Source organism: Lepus europaeus, chromosome 3 (genome assembly GCF_033115175.1).
Source record: "Lepus europaeus isolate LE1 chromosome 3, mLepTim1.pri, whole genome shotgun sequence".
NCBI lineage: Eukaryota > Metazoa > Chordata > Mammalia > Lagomorpha > Leporidae > Lepus > Lepus europaeus.
Genome location: NC_084829.1, coordinates 132,553,651 through 132,574,528, shown reverse-complemented (window position 1 = coordinate 132,574,528; position 20,878 = coordinate 132,553,651). Strand labels below are relative to the sequence as shown.

Sequence of the window (20,878 nt, the reverse complement as noted above, 5' to 3'; positions counted from 1 at the left end):
AAATCTCAGTTTTTGGAAAAAATTGAAGTGCTTCTTTTTTGGCTGCGGAGCACGTGCCCTGAAATCTCACATACACAGGGAAAGTCATGGAGAAGAAATTTATGGACACCAGGCTTCCTGGTACTTTGGACACCTAGGTCCCTTTCCACAGGGCCAGATGAATTTGTGATGTGGAAGATTACAGTCTGCGATGAGCAGGCAAATGTAATGGAGAATTGAGATCTGGAAAAATATTCCATTTTCCTATGTCAGAAGTTTCTCAAACTCAGGTAAAATCCCTTCGGGATTTTTTTTTTTTAGTATTTATTTTCATTTTATTTGAGAGGCAGAGAGACTAACAGTTATCTTCCACCTGCTGATTCATGCCCAAATTCCTACAAGAACCAGAGCTGGGCCAGATTGAAGTCAGGAGACAGGAACTCCATCAGGGTTTCCCATATAGGGAGCAGGGGCTCAAATACTTGAGCCATTGTCTGCTGCCTCCCAGGGTGTGCATTAGCAGAAAGCTGGGCCAGAAGCTGGCAGATCTGTTTGGCACAGTGATTTAAGTTGCCACTTGGTACACCTGTATCCCATATCAGGGTCCCTGGGTTCTAGTCCAAGCTATTTACTTGGTGATCTTCTAAAAATTCCAAAGCCCAGGTGTCTTCCCACGCTGTTAAAATACAATGACAGGGGTGTGGAATAGAATAGGATTTTTTAAATAAAGATTTATTTATTTATTTGAAAGGCAGAGTTAGAGAGAGAGAGAGAGAGAGAGAGAGAGATCTTCCGTCCGTCCTCTGGCTCACTCCTCAAATGGCCTCAGTAGGGCTAGGCCAAAGCCAGGAGCTTCATCTGGATCTCTCACAAGGATGCAGGGACCCAAGCACTTGGGCCATCTTCTGCTGCTTTTTCAGGAACAGAATCAGAAGTAGAGCAACCAGGACATTAACTGGTGCCCTTATGGGCTGTGCCACAACACCGACCCCTGGATTTAGGCTTCAATATATTCTGTTTTCTCAGCTGATGCTAACATGGAGACAAGTTCATGGCTGCTGGCCTTGTGTGGTCAACATTTCAGTAGGAATCTAGTGACTCAACCTGCAGAAGCAGGGAAGATCCCAGGCCCAGGGTTTAAGGATGCACAGAAGATTCCATGCAGTCAGTGACAGCAGTCATTTGATGTTTGAAGCAAGGGCTAACGTATGCTTGGATGTTTATGATAATTTTTAAAGGGAAAAAATAAAGTGGTTTTTTTTCATGCATGGAAACATGTCTGAGGTGAATTTAATTAGGCTGTTGATAGTTCCAAGCCTTTTCTTAAACATATATGCTTAGAAAAGAGCAACAATTGAACTAAAGTGAGTATGTTTCAAAATATACTGAACTAAAAATCAATCTCTCTAGAAATAAACCTCTCTTTCTCTCTTTCTTTTTCTCTCTCCCTTTCCCTCCCTCTCTCCCCCCAGCCTTTTTAAAAGAGATTTGTTTATTTGAAAGGCAGAGGAAGAGGGACAGGGAGAGAGAGAGAGGCATGGAGAGGAAGTAGAGGGAGAGGGAGAGAGAGAGAGAGGGAGAGATTGTCCACCTGCAGTGTTACTCCCCAAATGCTTGCAACAGCCAGGGCTGGGCCAGGCAGAAGCCAGGACCCAGGAACTTCCTCTGGCCTCCCAAGAGGGTAGCAGGGACCTAAGTACTTGAGCTATCACTGCTGCCTCTCAGGCATATGAGCAGAAAGCTGGATCAGAAGTGGAGGTGGAACTCTGCCTAGGCACTGTGATATGGAATGTGGGTGTCCCAAGCGGTAGCTTAACCTACTGGGCCACAATGCCTGACCCTCCTATACACCTTTTGGCAGCTGCTTTATTTTTAGGAAATAGGAATATCTGCCCACACAGAGTCTAAAATTTATTTGTTATATGTGGTCACAGGGCATCAGAGAAACATTATTTCATTTAATTAGAAATGAAAATCTGAAGTCACTTTCAGCCTGTATGTAAGTCATTAGAACCAAATGGACTCCCTTTGTGTTTGGAAAAACCCTCCGGCATCTTTCCCGGTATATTACATAAATACATCTTTCCCGTTCCTCCTCACTTCCAAAGTTACTAATAAGCAGTGGAATGCCCTCAAGCTGTAGTTACTGAAGAGGAGGAAGGGTTGAGGGAGTGGTGAATAATTAGTATCTTATTAGGGCATGGATGGAACATTTGGAAGTCAGTGACTGTGTCAGTGTTGCCAAGTCTTCTCCAGGCAGCAGAAACAATTCCTGTGCTTGGCACATCCCCAGGAAATACCTACTGAATAGCTGCTGGGCAGTTGAGAGTAGGAAATATTCTCAACTAGGTGAGAATCCAGGCACTGATGGCTACTTTTTCATTGTGTGGCTTTTGGCAAACTTCTCTCTCTGACAGTTCCCTTCTGTGGAGAAGGGAAATTATAATATTTAACTTCAGGGTTTCTGTGAGGATTAAATTAAAGAGCATGTAAAGCTTTTAGCAGATTATATGACATATTGAAATTACTGAAAAATATGAGATACTATTAAAATGATTAATCATTGAATGAACCATGAGAATGGTCATAACACTACATGAAGACAAATATTTCAGCTTTTCTTTTTCTTATTTTTAAAGATTTATTTATATATCTGAAAGGCAGAGTTACAGAGAGGAAGAGGCAGAGCGAGAGCGAGAGCGAGAGAGAGGTCTTCCACCTGCTGGTTCATTCCCCCAAATGGCTGCAATCATTGGATCTGGGCCAGTCCAAAGCCAGGAGCTAGGAGCTTCTTCTGGGTCTCCCATGTGGGTACAGGGGCCCAAGCACTTGGGCCATCTTTTACTGCTTTCCCAGGCCATAGCAGAGAGCTGGATCTGAAGTGGAGCAGCCAGGACTCAAACTGGCACCATATAGGATGCCAGCCTGCAGGCAGTGGCTTTACCTGCTATGCCACAGTGCCAGTGCCATCCCCTCAGCTTTCCAACTTGGGGAGAAAGGTGTGTGTACATGTATAAATGGAGGAAGGCAGGGGGTGGGGGAACAGGAATATCATCATGTTCTCAGAACTGTATCAAAAGATCACATTGAATCTGTTAAAAACTAAATAAAATTAAAATTAAAATATTAAAAAATAGTTATTGCTATCATAGCAGGAGGTCTCCTACTTAACACCTCCAGTTCACAAAATCCCAACAAACTTCTCAGCCATCCAGTGCAGTCACATTCTTTCCATTGAGATTTAAATCTCAGCCTTCTGGTAGAAGGACTTCTCAAGTTTGTTCCTTTCTCAGATCACCACAGAGATAATAGCTGTTCCCTGCATTCTATATTCTTATATTCTTTTGCAGCCTCTGATTCTTTTAGAACAGTTAACCATGTTTACTGGCTAATAATATTTCATATTAAAATTTTGCTTGCAAAAATAACTGTACAAATGGAGGAGATGGATAGCAATTTTGGGAAAAATTCAAGGACAAATTTTAAGCAATGCATTTTCTTTTAAGATTTATATATGTATTTGAAAGTCTGAGTTAGAGAAAGAAGGAGATGCAGAGAGAAAAATAGAGAGAGAGAGAGAGAGAGAGAGAGAGAGAGAGAGAAAGGGAGAGAGAGAGGTCTTTCATCTACTGGTTCACTCCCCGATTGGCTGCAATGGCTGGAGCTGTGCTGATCTGAAGCCAGGAGCCAGTAGCTTCTTCCAGGTCTCCCACATGGGTGCAGGGGCCCAAGGAACCGGGCCATCTTCTATAACTTTCCCAGGCCATAGCAGAGAGCTGGATCTGAAGTGGAGCAGCCAGGACTTGAACTGGTGCCCATATGGGATGCCGGCACTGCAGGTGGCGGCTTTTCCCGCTATGCCACAGCGCAGTCCTCAAGCAATGCATTTTCAGACTCTTTGCAATCATGAATGATTAGAGGCTAGCCTGGTTTTGGTAAACAGTTTTAAAAGAAGACTATATATTTTTTTTCCATTTGATTTTCCAGACATGTAGGTTAGATAAATGGTATTTCTTAAGAATAGTAAGGAATTTTCCTGGGTTTCTCATGGTATCCTTGCAGAAGATGGACTCTTAAGTTGAATTAGTTATAAATATTTATTAGTGGGTGAAGAGAGAGGGAGAAAGAGAGACCAAGCTCCCATCTACTGGTTCATTCTCCTAATGCCTACACCTCAGGTTGGAAGCAAGGAACTCAGTCTGGGTCTCCTATGTGGGTGGATGAAACCCAATTATTGAGCCATCACTGGTGACTTTCAGGGTCTTCATTAGCAGGAACTTGGAGTCAGGAACTAGAACCAGGAATCAAACCCATTACTCTTATGTGGGATATGAGCATCTTAACCTGTGTCTTAACTGCTAGACTAAATACTTCCCCGAATAATCATAAATGTTCAAACACTCACCCCCTGAACATATTTATAACAGACTGATTACATTAGATTTCAGAATGAGGGCTTAAAAGAGTGATACACTAACATAAGAAAAGTAAACTAGAAGTTAAAAAGTCCTTGGGAATAAAAATAAAGTCTGGCAACTTTATTGAAAACATTAGCTGTGTATGTACAAAATGTATAAAACTGTACTAAATTGAAATTCATGTGAAAATGACCTGAGTATTTGATCATCTTAAGTTCAATATGTTGAGGTTGTTAAACATATAAATGCAGTGTTAGATCTTAATACCTTCTGTTCACAACAAGGGGAGTAGTATTGCCATAGCACTCTATCCTAGGCTACTCATACTAGAAGATCCCTTCTAGGAACAGGGTCTTAAAAGGACAAGTGAGAGAACTGTGGAGGAGGACTATGAGGGTGGTTGGAACTCTTGGAATTCTGGGTACCTGAGGAATGGGAAACAGTTGGCAACGTTTGCCGGGAGAAAGAACAATTAGAATGACAAGATTATTGTCTTTGAAGTTGTAGATAATTGTGGAAGTTGTGGATGTTAAGAAATATTACATATACTTTTTATAATTCTCTTCAGTGACTTATAAAATCTCAAACTGTCGGGTCCCATCCATGCCCTACTGACCTCATTCTCTTGGGCACTGGCATTCAGCCACACTGGCTTTTGTTTGCTTCATCACGCTGGATAGCCTGACCCTGCTCCAGATCCTTTTCGGTAGTTGCTCTCTCTTCCTGGAAACTACTTCCTTCACACTTTGTGTCTCTGACTCCCAATTGTAGTTTACTTCTCAGCCTCAGTATCTTTTGGTGACTTTTCTAGTCACCCAACCCAAAGCAGTCTCTGATCCCTCTCTGTCATCTCTTTTATTTTTTGATAAACAATTATTATCTATAATGTCTTGTTTATGTGATTATTCAAGTTTATTTAAAAATTATCTGCCCTCTTCCAACTCTCAATAAATTAAGTTCCATTTCCTAGAAAAATGTATGCTCTCCTGTTCCATCATGTGTGCACATCCCTAAAACAAGGACTAAAGATAAACAGCCTCTCAATAAAATATGTGCTGGAGGGAGGATGGACAGAGGAGGAGGAGGAACAAAAGAAGAAAGGAAAATAGGATGAGAAGCAGGAAGGAAGGAGAGAAGGAAATAAAGTAGGAAGAAGAATGGGGTGGGAAGAAGAGAGGGGAAGGGGAAAAAGGAAAGGAAGAATTTGCTTTCTTTCCCAAATTTATTCCTTGTAATGAGTAGTCATGGACAGATAAGTCATCTACATTTTTAAAAATTAAATTGATGGGATAGGATGAAGGTAAAATAATACATTACTTGAATGGTAGAGTCTGAAATTGTTTTTTTTTCCACTGAAGTATACTGTTGTGGATGAAGAGTTAAATCTTTTATTTTATGCAGTATCTCCGATAATTCCATAATTAAATAGTAATTAAAGTTAATTACTTAACTTTAAGTTAAGTATTAAATTATTCTACATGAAAACTAAATGAGGTGATTGACTGTGGGGGAAAATTTAGGGTGTGTTTTTTCAGAAGGCAGCGCTTGAACAACAAACAGATTGCTCAGGTGGGCCTCTTTCTTATTTGAACACAGCTCTGGGTTCCAATTTTGACTTTCTGGTAAGTACTTAATAGATCCCTCGTTAGAGCCACAGAGCTTCACTTTCGGTTTCTCAAGGGCAATCCCCTTGCATTTTGACGTCCCACTCAAATTTCTTAGATTGGTGAGCAATTCACTTTTAAAGATCAGTTTATATTGAAATCGGAAGATTGCGTTTTTGTCGCCTGTTTACATAACCCTGTGATTTTTAAGGATTAAAGATTCTTTTTAGTACAAAAATATTTCTTACTATACCATCAATATTACTAAACCACCATAACATTTATTGTAGAAATTGATATTAGAGACAGCAATGTTTGAAGGACTAAGGCTTTTGAGATTTAGAAAAAAGAAGAACAACTACAAGCACCTGTCAAAAGAAAATGATGACAGATGGTAACATTTTTCTCAAGGGTCTCCCTGCAGCTGTGCTGCATTCAGTACTCCAAGCTGAACCAACTCTATTATTCATATCTTTTATTACATCCAAAAGAGTTTTCACTTCATCCTGTTTAACACAGAACCAGCCAAAGCTCTATTCTGTAGTAGAGATTTAAGAGAAGAAAGATTGACAATGGGTGAGAACTGATTTAACATCTGTGTAATCATGTTTTTGAACAAGAGGTCATAGCAGTTTTGTCAGTGATTAAAGCTAGCTTTTGCAAAATGTTATCTTAGTTTCAAAGTGGCAATTAGTACTCACACTATCAACTAAATGATAAATATCAACTTCTTACCCATTTCTGCTGATGGTAACTTGCTTTATTTCTGCCACACCACATTTTGAAGCCTTAATTAGATACTTCATAAGTTTTTTTTCAAAGCATAAAGTGTTCAAAAGAAAAAAATACCTTGTGAGAACATGTCTCAAGAGTAATATTTTTTGTGCCATAGCTGAAGATTAACTGTATTACAGGAGGCTAATGATGAAATAGAAGTTCCAGAATAACAAGTAATATTTTACCCAAAAAAGTAAGCAAACTGAATATAAAATCAATGCAAAATCCACAACTGAACAAAAAATAATATCTAAATCACAATTGACATGGAACCTGAGTTAGAAATTAGAATTGGAATGTAATTGAGCTTCACATAAAGCTATTCATAGAGGGTAACATTACTGCATAGTTCAAATTGCAGGATATAAAAACTATGTAAGCACAAACAAGAGTGTCTTCTGTATATCAGTTTTAATATTTACATTATTAAGAACATTTGCCTATTTTTATTCTTAAAATCTTACAGAATAGCATTATGATTACTTGAACCTTGACCAACCCCTGTACTTCAATAAAGTTCATTATAATGATTCTTAATTGGAGCTTTTATTTATCAGTATTTTATGTTGTATTTATACTATATACAAATATATTTAATACATACATTACAAATTACATTTTTATTATAGCTGTGACATCAGGCCATGACAGTCAGAGTGTACTGTGATCAATATTCCTATTTTTAGTTCAAAAGTTTGGGATATTGAGCAGTACAAGAAGATGGTTAAGGAATGGCTTTCACCAGAATGTACTTAGGGTTGCATTTGATTCCATTTGCTGAATGGGATTAGGAATGGGAAGGAAGGCATCACTTGGTTATTATTCTCAAAGCAAAAATCATATGTAAAAATAACCTGGGGAATTTCCTTATTTTTAAAAAAGATTTATTTATTTATTTGAAATTATACACAGAGAGAGGAGAGGCAGAGAGAGAGAGGTCTTCCATCCACTGGTTCACTCCCCAGTTGACCACAATGGCTGGAGCTGTGCTGATCTGAAGCCAGGAGCCAGGAGCTTCCTCTGGGTCTTCCCACATGGGTGCAGGGGCCCAAGGACTTGAGCCATCTTCCACTGCTTTCCCAGGCCATAGCAGAGAGCTGGATGGGAAGTGGAGCAGCCAGAACTTGAACTGGTGCCCATATGGGATACCGGCACTGCAGATGCTGGCTTTACCCACTACACCACAGCGCCAGTCCTGGGAATTTCCTTAAATATCTCATAAGTACTGTATGGTATCCTTTGGTGAACATTAACTTCTGAATGACCTTACCAGTATCCCAACTCTTAGTTTGCCAATTTTTATTGTGTTATTTGCATTCTGTAGTATGTTCCCCCTGGACAAAGGTGGTAGTACAATAACTACTCATTTGAATGCCCTTTAATCAAATTTGAGAAACTTAATCTCATTTAGCATTGCTTAGAGGTTTAGCCAATCTAAATCACAAGACCTGATGGTTTGCAGACTGACTGTTCTTGTTCTTTGAGTGACTTGCTTTCTTTTTCTGTGCTCTCCTTCTTTTTTTCTTTCCACACAGAATAGTTTGAAATACATGAAATTTGATACCCAGAGAGTTTTTTTGTCTTTTTTTTTCCAGTTGCCTTACCTAACTGTGCTTTTAAGATTTTCCAATATGCCATTTTTAATTGTAGTGTGGATGCCATTAAGTTTCTGTTTGATTGTAGTCCATGTGTTTTCCATGTGCCTCATTTTTTTTCTGTTCCATGTCAACAATTATTCTAAAGATACAAATTTATAATGTATTAACAATATTATCTGTTGGCCTATTTCTAGACAGTTACCCCATAGTTGAGAAAATACTGCAGCTTCTAGAATATAATCTTGCTTATATGGAAATGTAAATAGAGGAATACATATTCAGAGAAGGAATTATCCCTTCCAGTTGGGATAATCAAAGGGAACTTCATCAAGGAAATAGAATCAAGAACCTTTAAGGGAAAGAAGTGTCAATAGGAGGAGCTAGTGAAAAAGATACCTCAGTTGAAAGAAAAGAGTAGGAGAGACAGGAAGAATGAGTGAAAACAGAGTTGGGGGAAAGCTGAGTATTTTAAAGGAATAATAGCAACATAATAGAAGGCATTTGATAAGAGGTAAAGGTAAAGCCAAGTTAGACTAAGTTTTAAGGAACTTAGAATCTAAATTTTAGGACTTAGTACTATATACTGTTGAGTAAAGCACAATGACCCGTAGCAAGTAATTCTTCAGGGAAGCCCTTGACAGAAGTTTGTAAATGATGCAGTATGAACTGAAAGAGGTAGAACTGGAATGAAAGAGAAGTAAAAGGCAAGTTATTTTTCCAAAGGATGACTTACTAGGAGCAGGGCCATCTATGGGACTGTGAGTGAAAGGGAAGAAGGTAGACTGCAGTTCTGAATATGGGGGTCTAGGAGAATGGCAGTAAGTTTGAGAAATCCAGAACTAGTCTTACATGAAAAGGGTAGATTCAGTTTTGGGTGCATTGCATTTGAAATGACAAAAAAAAAAAAGTCCAAGTGAAACTGGACTTTTGAATGTATGATAAGGAATAAAGGTGATGATTTGAAACTGTTGGAGATGAGATTCTCAAAGGATGAAATATGAAGACAGAAGAATATAATGTCAGGAACAGAAATCTGAAGTCCTTAGGGCTAAGTAGAGGGGAAAGTAGAGGCAGAGAATACTAGATGCAAACTGTCAAGTAGACAGTGGGGCTTCTTGTTAATGGAAAGTATGGATATCGACTCCTTGTTCTCACAACTTTTCCCCAAACATGGTGGGGAAGAATTCAGTCTTTCACCATTAACTGTGACGGGGGCTGTAGTAGATAAATTTGATGAAGGACCCTTCTATTGTTAGCTTACTGAGAGGTTTTATTATGAATGGCTATTTAAAAATAAGACTTTTGATATGATGAATTACAGTCATTGGTTTTCTTTCTTTCTTCTTCTTCTTCTTCTTCTTCTTCTTTTTTTTTTTTTTGACAAGCAGAGTTAGTGAGAGAGAGAGACAGAGAGAAAGGACTTCCTTTTTCTGTTGGTTCACCCCCCAAATGGCTGCCACAGTCGCCGAACTGCGCTGATCTGAAGCCAGGAGCCAGGTGTTTCCTCCTGGTCTCCCATGCGGGTGTAGGGCCCAAGTACTTGGGCCATCCTCCACTGCCTTCCTGGGCCACAGCAGAGAGCTGGACTGGAAGAGGAGCAACCGGGACAGAACCGGTGCTCTAACAAGGACTAGAACCTGGGGTGCCAGCGCCACAGGTGGAGGATTAGCCATGTGAGCCACAGCGCCAGCCCTCATTGGTTTTCTAATATTGAAACAACTCTGCATAGTTGTTATATCAAAGCTGCATTGTTGTTATATATTGGATTTAGTATGTTATATGTGATACCTGATAACTGTTGTTTATATTGCTGGGTTCTCTTTGATAAAAAATATCTATTTATTTTTGTTTTTATTGTTTTTTCAATTATTATTTATATAATGTGAACAAATTTCATGTATTTCATATGTACAGATTGAGGAACATAATGATACTTTTCACCCTACCCTCCCTCTTGCCCATGCTCCTACCCTCCCTCTTCCTTCCTTCTTCCTTCCTTTATTGTTCTTTCTCTTCATTTTTACAATTGCATACTTTCAGTTTGTTTCATACTCATAAGCTTAACCTTCTACTAAGTAAAGAACTAAACAAATAGTAAGAAAATAAAAACACTGTTCCAAAATATAGAGACAAGGGCTGTAAACAATAATCAAATCTCAAAATGTCAATTTCACTCATATACATTACATTTTTTTGGTACTCTATTAGTTACCAGAGATAAGAGAAAACATGTAGTATTTGCCTATTTTGAACTGGCATATTTCACTAAGTATAATGGTCTCCAGTTGTATCTACTTTGCTGCAATTTTTTTATGGTTCAGTAGTTCAGTAGTATTCCATAGTGTATGTATACCACATTTTCTTATTCCAGTCATTTGTTTAGGCACATCTGGGTTGATTCCTTATATTAGCTATTGTGAATTGAGCTGCAATAAACAAGAAGATTCAGATATCTCTTTCCATATGCTGATTTAATTTCATTTGGGTTGGTTGGGTGGCTGGGTCATACAGTAAATTTATTTTCAGATTTTTAAGAAATTTCTATAGTGTCTTCCACAATGACAGTACTAGTTTACATTCCCACCAATAGTGTATTAGGATATTCTTTTCTTCGCATCCTCACCAACAATTTTTTTTATTTCTATATGGGAACCATTTGAACTGGGAGGTGAAACCTCATTGTGATTTTGATTTACAGTTTCCTGATGGATAGTGATCCTGAGTATCTTTTCATATGTCTATTAACCATATGAATTTCATATTTCAAAATATGCCTATTCAAGTTGCTTGCCCATTTCTTGATTGGAATGTTTGTTTTGTTGTTGAAATTCTTGAGCTCTTTATAGATTCTGGATGTTAATCCTTTATCAGTTGCATAGTTTGCAAAAATGTTCTCATATTCTGTCAGTTGCCTCTTCACTTTTTTGTGTGTTTCCTTTGCAGAGCAGAAGCTTCTGAGCTTGATGTAATCCCATTTGCCTATTTTGGCTTTGATTGCCTGTACTTCAGTGGTCTTTGTCAAGAAGGCTTTGCCTATGCCAGTGTCTTGCAGAGTTTCCCCAGAGTTTCCCCGATGTTTTCTTAAGTGCTTCCTCTTTTACTTTCTAGAAGAGGTCATAAGGTACTGATATGTCCTGTTCCTTATTTGATAAAATTCCAAGTGCAATTATCTTGGCTTGGGAATTTTCTTTGTTAAGAAGGGTTTTTAGCTGTGAATAGATAAAGCTATTCAGAATATTGCTCTTTTCCTGAGTGATTTTTTTAAAAATTTTTTTGCCAGGCAGAGTTAGACAGTGAGAGAGAGAGAGAGAGAGAGAGAGAGACAGAGAGTTATAGACAGTGAGAGAGAGACAGAGAGAAAGGTCTTCCTTCCATTGGTTCACTCCCCTATTGGCCACTATGAATGACGCTGCACCAATCTGAAGCAGGTATTTCCTCCCAGTCTCCCATGCGGGTGAAGGGACCCAAGTACTTGGGCCATCCTCCACTGCCTTCCCGGGCCACATCAGAGAGCTGGACTGGAAGAGGAGCAACCGGGACTCTACCCGGTGCCCCAACCAGGACTAGAACCCAGGGTGTCAGCATCGTAGGCGGAGGATTAGCCAAGTGAGCCATGGTGCCGGCCGTCCTTAGTGAGTTTTGATGATTTATGTCTTTCAAGAACTTGGTTTCTTGTATGAATTATTCAATTTTAGGGAGAGGTATGAAAGTGTTAATATTTTTTATATTATTTATTTAAAAGGCAGAGTGACAGAGAGAAAATAGAGATAGGGACAGATTTCCCACCTGCTGATTCACTTCCCAAATGGCTACCAATAGCCAGGGCTGAACCAGGATCCAGGAACTCTATCCAAGTCTCCTACATTGGTGGCTGGGGCCCAAGTATTTGGAATATAATCCACTGCTTTCCCAGGTTCATTAACAGGGAACTGGATCAAAAGCAGAGTAGCTGGGACTTGAACTGGTACTCTGATATGGGATTCTGGCTTTGCAATGAACAACTTAACCTGTTGCATCATAACAATGGCTTTTCATAGTATTATTTACCTTTTATTATCTGTAGGATCTTTTATGATGTTTCTCCTTTGTTTTCTTGCATTAGTTTTCAGTTTATCCTCTCTGCTGTTTTATTTTTTTAATTTCTACTTCTTAGCTTCTTAGATTATTTTTATTACTGCATGAGGTGAGTTTTGTTTAAGGTAGGAATAAGGCAGGATAGGACGCCTCATATATCATAATTATGATTTTCTATAATAGTGAGATTAGATCATAAGCTGAGAGTGGAGAGCGGTTGACATCTTGCATAAAAAAGGTTTAGAATATTTGGAAGATCTGGGAAAATAGTGAGAGATTAACTTGTGTGTTAATGAGGATTCTGCTGAAGCAAACATGTAAATAATAATATTATTGCTATTTATGATCAAATCTGAATATATGCCTGTAATAGGCTCTAAAATTAGAAAAATATGAAAGAGTAATAATAGAATTGCAATGGAAGTTAGGTTAGTTCACATTTCAATTTTAGTTTTAATAAGATCCAACTGTATTTTCCCTAAGTTTGAACTCATCACCTTTCATTCAATCACATTCTGCTAAGAGTCCAGAACTTTGAGATAACTGGTAGTTGTCTTTTCTAAAAAGGAGGTTGTTGGGGTTTGTTCAGGCCAGATGAGCTCACTGAATCTTCAATATAAGCTGATTGAAGAATCTCCAATGATATCTGAAATTTGATAATTTCTCCTAAATTGTCTGAAATGCCAGAAAAAGATGGAGTGGCTAGATGGAGTTAGGACTGTTTGAGTGAAAATAAAACAAGTGGAAAATTGGCAAGTCAGATGTATATTTTGTAGAATTAATGATTTTGGACACATATTTACAAGACTAGGATAATTATTCTACTCTTTCAACTGATTACTTTGTATTGTATTCTTTTTGTTTGCAAAAACTGTGACTGCATGAGTTATGTAATGAGATGAGTTTAGGGTAAAGGCACAGCTAGTTAATTTAAATGCTTCTTTGTCTATAAGCAGTGTTTCATTTCCATATTGAAATCTTTGTGATGAAAAATGAGATATCACAGCACATGGGAGTGCATTGTCTAAATTGTTTCCACAATTATAACCTGGTTCTCAGAATAAATTTCTAGACAAACCCCAACATTGGCAGTAGGAATGCAACATTTTATGTTAAAAACTGATATAGTGGCCACTGTTGTGACATAGCAGGTTAAGCCACTGGCTGGGATCATGCTTAGATCCCATGTAGGCTCCGGCTGGATTCCTCGCTGCTCCACTTCCAATCCAGCTCTCTATTAATGGGCCTGGGAAAGCAGTGAAAGATGGCCCAGGTGCTTGCCCCCTGCATCCACGTAGGAGACCCAAATGAAGCTATTGGCTTTTGGCTTCAGCTTGGTCCAGCCCTGGCCATTGTGGCCATTTGAGGAGTGAACAGATGGGAGATCTCCCTCTCTCTCTCTCTCTCTCTCTCTCTCTCTCTCTCTCTCTCTTTCTCTCTCAATTTCTCCTTCTGTCTCTCTGTAACTCTGCCTTTCAAATAAATAAAAATCTTTTTTTAAAAAAAACTGATGTAGCTAATTTTATAAACAGACAACCAAAAATAAACCAGGGTAGCCCATCCTCATTCTGTAGAAACTTCTACAGTGTAGAATAGTGAAGGACACAGACTCCAGGTAGACCATCGGGGTCTGAATACTGCCCTTATGTTTATCAGCTGCAGAATCCTGGGCAGATTACCATCTGTGTCCTTCAGAGTCTGCGTCTGTAAAATGGGAAAATAGTTTTATCTCATAGATTTGACGTAAAGATGAAATGAGTTCATTACTGTAACATGCTGAAACAGAGCCTGGTGCATAGAACATATTTGTAAGTTGTAGTTATTGTTCCCAGGGTAAAAAAAGATTCCCTAGACTCTACATATTGACAGTAATTTGAGTCTTAATATATTGAAGAATATCTCAAACAGGTACTCTGGATATCAATTTACACACTCTTGATAATTATCTTAAAAAGGTATTAGGAATAAAAATGCCAACTATCATCTGTTTGAGTGTGACTTTTTTATGCAATTTAAGGATTTTTTTGTATATTGTAGGTTCTCAGTCAAGCATAGTGATCAATTCTTTAAGTACAATTTTAAAGTTAATAAAATTAATTATATTTCAGCCTGTACGTTATAAAAGAACCTTCATATTTTTTCAAAAATAAATATCGTTAGGAACTGGAAAAACATGACAAATTTTGTGTCTTTTATAAATGATGAAAATTAACATCATGATTTTGATAACTTTCAGCAGAGTAAACACATGGTAGTAGACAAAGAAATATTTTCTCAGGGAAAACTGTATTCCAAAGTAGGGGAAAAAATTGGCATTGAATATATATTAACCTTGGTAGGCAGTCCCACCATGCTATTTCATTTTACTTATCTTTGAAAATCTATAAAATAGGCATGCATTATGACAATTTTACTAGTGTTAAAACTGAAGCTCTCAGAGTTTGACTTCAGCAACTCTTTTTTTTTTAAGATTTATTTATTTGAAAGTCAGAATTACACACAGAGAGAGGAGGGGCAGAGATAGAGAGGTCTTCCATCCGATGGCTCACTTGCCAATTGGCCACAATGGCCAGAGCTGCACCAATCTGAAGCCAGGAGCCAGGAGCTACCTCCAGGTCTCCCACGTGGGCTCAGGGGCCCAAGGACTTGGGCCATCTTCTACTGCTTTCCCAGGTCACAGCAGAGAGCTGGATCAGAAGTAGAGCAGCCGGGTCTTGAACTGGTGCCCATTAGGGATGCCAGCGCCTCAGGCCAGGACGTTAACTCGCTGCACCACAGTGCTGGCCCCAACTTCAGCAACTCTTTAAAGCTGTTTAGGGTTAGATCATAGTCATTTGTCCTCCTTGTTGAACTTGTCTGCCTTTCCAAAGTCACTGTACACCATTAAACAAGTTTAGTCTAGAAATTATGCCTGATCCATAAAAGCAAGCTTCCCTAGTTTTCAGTATCTTCTTTTTTTTTTAAAAAAAGATTTATTTATTTATTTGAAACACAGAGTTACAAACAGGCAGAGGCAGAGAGAGATCTTCCATCCACTAGTTCACTCCCCAAATGGCTGCAACAGCTGGACTTGGGCCAATCTGAACCAGGAGCCAGGAGCTTCTTTCAGGTCTCCCATGTGGGTGTAGGGGCCCAAGCACTTGGGCCATCTTCTACTGCTTTCCAGACATATTAGCAGGGAGCTGGATCTGAAGTGGAGCAGCCAGGACTTGAACTGGTGCCCATATGGGATGCCAGTATTGCAGGTGACAGCCTTACCAACTATGCCACAGCACTTGCCCCTAGTTTTTTGTATCCTTTAACTCAACTAATTTCATCTCTGCATATTTTCCCATTGTATTTCACTTTTAAAAGCACATACCACTAACATTCATAATGTGACAATACAATCCTTTTCCCATAAGTCTTTTTTACTTATGAGTGGTGAAGGGCTGCTGCACCAGTCATAACAGTTGAAAGAGTGCTAACTCTGGGGCTGGCTCTGGCTTTGTTGCTGTCAAGGTATTTTATTTTGGGGTAAGACATTTCATGGTGCTGTATGTCTCTGGATAATTTCAAGTGCTCATTCACTCTACCTCCTTTGGCCCTCTATGATATTATAAATCTATACTGCATTTTTCTAAAGGGCCAAAAGTTTAAATATGAACCAGTTTCCTAGGAAATTGTTTCCCTAATTGGACTATTCCAGCTCCTTGAAAATTCTCCAGATTTTGAAAATGTCTCTAGGTACAGGTTTTGTAATAAGCAAACTCAGAATTATTTATTTTATTTTATTTTTAACTAATGCATAAAATTGTAAGTATTTGTGTGGTACCATGTGATGTTTTGATATACATACATTGGTGTAATGTTGAAATCAGAGTAAGTATATCTATATTCTCAAGCATTTATCATTTTTATGGTGAAAACATTAAAAATACTTTCCTCTAGCTTTTTAAAAATAAAGCCACAGTATATTATCATTATCTGTAGCTACCTTATTCTAAACAAATCACCAGAATTCATTCCTCCTTCACAGATATAGCTTAATACCAGTTAATCAACCTGTACACACTCCACCTGCCTCCATTTTACTCCCTCCAGTCTCTGGTAACTAGCATTCTACTCTCAACTTCTGTAAGGTTAACATCTTTACATTTCACATATGAGTGAGATAATGCAGTACTCATCTTTCTGTGCCTGGCTTTTTTCATTTTACAAAATGGCTTATACTTCTATCCATGTTATTACAAATGAGAAGATTTCATCATGTTTATGGCTGAAGGGTATTCCATTTATGTGTATGTGTGAAATTTTGTCTGTTTGTCAGTTAATGGACATTTAGATTATTTCTGTTTCTTAGGTATTTTGCATAGAGCTGCAATAAGCATGAATGCAGATGACCAAAATTGTTCTTTTTCAGTTCTATAAATTCTCTTATTTTTTGCTCTATATTTGGGATATTATGATTTTTATTTTAATTTTTTCCTTTTTTTCTGTGATATTTATTTATTTAATTGAAAAGTGGTTGACAGAGAGAGAGAGAGAGAGAGAGAGAGAGAGAGAATCTTCCATCCTCTGGTTCACTCCCCAAATGCTTGAAATATCCAGAGCTAGGCCAAGCCAAAGCCAAGAGCCAGGTACTCTATCTGGCTATGGTAGCAGGGACCCAGGACCCAGGTACTTAGGCCATCATCTGCTGCCTCTGAAGTACATTAACAAGAAGCTGATTTGGAAGTGTAGAGTAACTGGGTACACTAGGTGTTCTGATTTGAGAAATGGATGCACCACAGCACCCATTTCCTTCCTGCCTACCTACCTTCCTTTCTTCCATCTTTCTTTCCTTCCTTCCCCTCCCTTCTTTCACTTTTGTTATTTATCTATTTATTTGTATTTATTTGAGAGAGAGATATATATATATATATATCATCAGTTTGTTGGTTCACTCCCCAAATTCTCACAACAGCTGGGGATGGGCCAAGCTGAAGCCAGGAGCCAGTAATTGCACCGAGGTGTCCCATGAGGTGTCAAGGAACCAAGTACTTGAAGTCATACCTTGTGTCTCTTGGGGTGTGCATTAGCAGGAAGCTGGATAATAAGTAGAGGCGGGATTGGAACCAGGCATTCTGATCCGGGAAGCAGACATACCATGTGACACCTTAACCTGATGCACCACAATGCCCATCCCCTGACTTTTCTTCTTCATTTATTTTCACAGGATTATTTTACAAGTGCAAATAAAGAGCTGAAAAAAGATCCTCAACAAGATTATCACCTGGAATATGCTATGGAAAATAGTACACACACAATAATTGAATTTAGCAGAGAACTGCATACTTGTGACATAAATGATAAGAGTATAACGGTAAGAACTCCAGGAACAATGCTTTCAAGAATAAATGGTATCTTTATACTTTGAAACACTTGACAGAATAGAAAGAACAAATGTTTTAAAATAATTTTTAAAAACAAAGTCATAGTCTTTTGGAATATTTTTGAAAATCTCTTGAGAATCCAAAAAAGAAATCTAAGATGATAAATTTCAATAAAGGCATTTTTGTGTGAATTTAACAATTTATAGAGCTGTTTAAAGTTTGAGTGATTTCAGCAGACTCATAGAATGACAATCGCTTTAAATAGCACTCTGACCTCAGAATCAGCCCTTAAGGCATTCTGGGCTGACTGAAAAGCCCACAAGAGCATTTCAGGCATAGAAAATCAAGACACAGTGGCAAAAAAAGTCCTTCATAAAGAATCTCTGTGAATGAGACCCCAGTGTAAAGATGTGGCCATCAAAGAAGGATGTACTTTTCTCTGAAGGAAGGAGAGAACTTCCACTTTGCTTATGGCCTTATCTAAATACTAACGGGGATTGTGGACTCAAAAGGCTTCCATAGCCTATGCAACTCATGACAAGAGCTTCAGGTGATCATTGACATCATACATAAGAGTGTTAATTGTTAAATTAACGACAGGAGTCACTGTGCACTTATTTCCAATGCAGAACCTCTGTCCTGAATGAGTTGTATGATGAGAATTAACTGTAAAACTTGTTCTCAGTTTTTTTGTGTGTGTATGTGTGTGCAAATTGTTGAAATCTTTACTAAGTATAGAGTTGGTTTTCTGTGTATAAAGTTAATTGAAAATGAATCTTAGTGAAGAATAGGACTGGGAATGGGAGAGGGAGGAGGAGTTGGTGGTGAGAGTTAGAGGTAGGAGGTTAGATATGGTGGGAAGAATCACTATATTCCTAAAGTTGTTCCTACCAGATTTGTACTCCTTAAATAAAAGGTTTCTTTTGGGAAAAAAAAGTTTGAGTGATTTGACTTATAAATGTATTTTAGCTTCTTTATAAAATTTGAAAATGGATTATAGGTAAAGATTAGGAGAAGTGTATTAAACAAGAGATAATTTTGATACTATTAGAATATAGTTATATGATTTATAGCTCATTGTTGTGAATTTCTAAAATCAAGATGAATAGTAGGCTAATTATAATTGTCTATTGGCATAGTATGCCAGATTTCTTACTTTATGACTTCATTCAAAAATTAATACCATTATGCATATGCAAATTAAATATTTAAATAATATATAATTCATGTGGTTCTTCAGACATTTCCATGCATTGTTTGGATGAATTTCGTTTGGTGTAGACCAATAAAGTGATCTTTTTTACATAGTAAATCAAAGTTTTAAAAATGGGAATGTAAAAGAATCTGAAGTAGTTTTAATTAACATTCAACATAAAGAGTAAAAACGGGAGAAAAAACATGCAAAGACATGGATCACTTTATGTAATATATGGTGCAATTATACTTTAATTGGAATAATAATTATAGTCATTTGAATTATTAAGAGAGAATATAGGAAAGTTAGGAAAGGGAACATTTAAAGTATGTAGCTTTCACTTTGTTATTTATTTTCAAAGTTCTTCTTACAAAGATCTAGCAAACAGCTTGTTCTTTGAGAGACTGAGCACTTTCCTTATATCCCAGCAAACCTTCCCCACCCCACAACCCTCTGGGTGATTTCTCTTGGTTGCTCAATGGAAACCAATTTCACTAAGCAGTACTTTCCCTAGTTGGGGTACCCCAACCCCTTGGAAATTCCCAGGATGTATGAAATGACTCTTGTATCAAAAACAAACCAGATTCAGAAATTCCTTCTTCATTTGTACTTTCTGTACATACATTTGATTGGGTTAGTATCTAGGAAAACAACTTATGATGAAATAAAAGATAATATTAATTTTCATTCTATTTATTTGTTTGTTTCCCTTAAATTATTTCATAGTAATAATGTGGGTTGCAATTTTTCAAAGTCCCTGCTGCTTAGCAAGGATATTTGCTTGGTAATTACTAGTTGGTAGTTTAGAGTTTTGGCATAATTGTTTACTCTTTTATACTCGTAATTAGTCAATTGTCTTTCCCTCTGTTCTGGAATACGTATCTTGTATGCTAAAAAAACCAATTCCTTCCAAAAAGTCAGTCATTTACTCAGATCTTTAGTGTCTTAATAAAATTTGCCTGATAAGTGTTGAGAACTCCAAATATCCTTACCCTCTTTTCTTCGTTTCTGTATCCTGCTTTGATAGAATTCTTTAAACTCACCTCGGGAGATAAGGAAAGTGCTTTCATGAGACATAATGGTGTTCATGTCCGATCCCCAGGATAGCACTGTGAGAGTGATCTGGGCCTACCATCATGAAGATGTGGAAGGAGCTGGACCCAAGTACCATGACTCCAATCGGGGTACCAAGAGTCTTCGGTTATTGAATCCTGAGAAAACCAGTGTGTTGTCTACAGCCTCCCCATACTTTGACCTGGTGAATCAAGACGTAAGTTTTTTTTAGGTTGTTTGATTGTCAGATGGGTTTATTGAAGATGTATAAGAGAGGCTTTGTTTACATTATTGGATTGAATACAATGTGACCTTGTGTCTTCTTCCCCTTTTTATTAAGACAGGTCCCCATCCCAAACAAAGGTACGACATATTGGTGTCAAATGTTTAAGATTCCTGTGTTCCAGGAAAAGCATCACATAATAAAGGTATGTGACTCACTCACAGACTAAACTTAGTTTGTCTGGATAAAGGAAGAAATTGATAACCTCAAAATAAATAGCTTGGGGCCAGTTCCTTGGCGCAGTAGGTTAATCCCCCCCCCCCCCCCCCCGCGGTGCTGGCATCCTATATGGGTGCCGGTTCTAGTCCTGGCTTCCCCTCATACTATCCAGCTCTCTGCTATGGCCTGGGAAAACAGTAGAAGATGACCCAAGGCCTTGGGCCCCTGCACTCACATGGGAGACCAGGAAGAGGTACCTGGCTCCTGGCTTCGGATTGGCACAGCTCCAGCCATTGCAGCCATCTGGGGAGTGAACCAACAGAAGGAAGACCTTTCTCTCTGTCTCTCCCTCTCACTGTAACTCTACCTATCAAATAAATAAAT

At 38.2% G+C, this 20,878-nt stretch overlaps 1 protein-coding gene across 1 annotated transcript in view; it reads left to right on the top strand.

Annotated features, from left to right (window-relative positions):
• Positions 1-20,878, top strand: part of MOXD1 (monooxygenase DBH like 1) — a 112,711-nt gene that overhangs the window by 8,275 nt on the left and 83,558 nt on the right. The window contains exons 2-4 of the mRNA XM_062186772.1: positions 17,648-17,794; positions 20,102-20,269; positions 20,397-20,480. Of these exons, the coding sequence (XP_062042756.1) occupies positions 17,648-17,794; positions 20,102-20,269; positions 20,397-20,480 (399 nt within the window). The remainder of the gene's footprint in view (positions 1-17,647; positions 17,795-20,101; positions 20,270-20,396; positions 20,481-20,878) is intronic.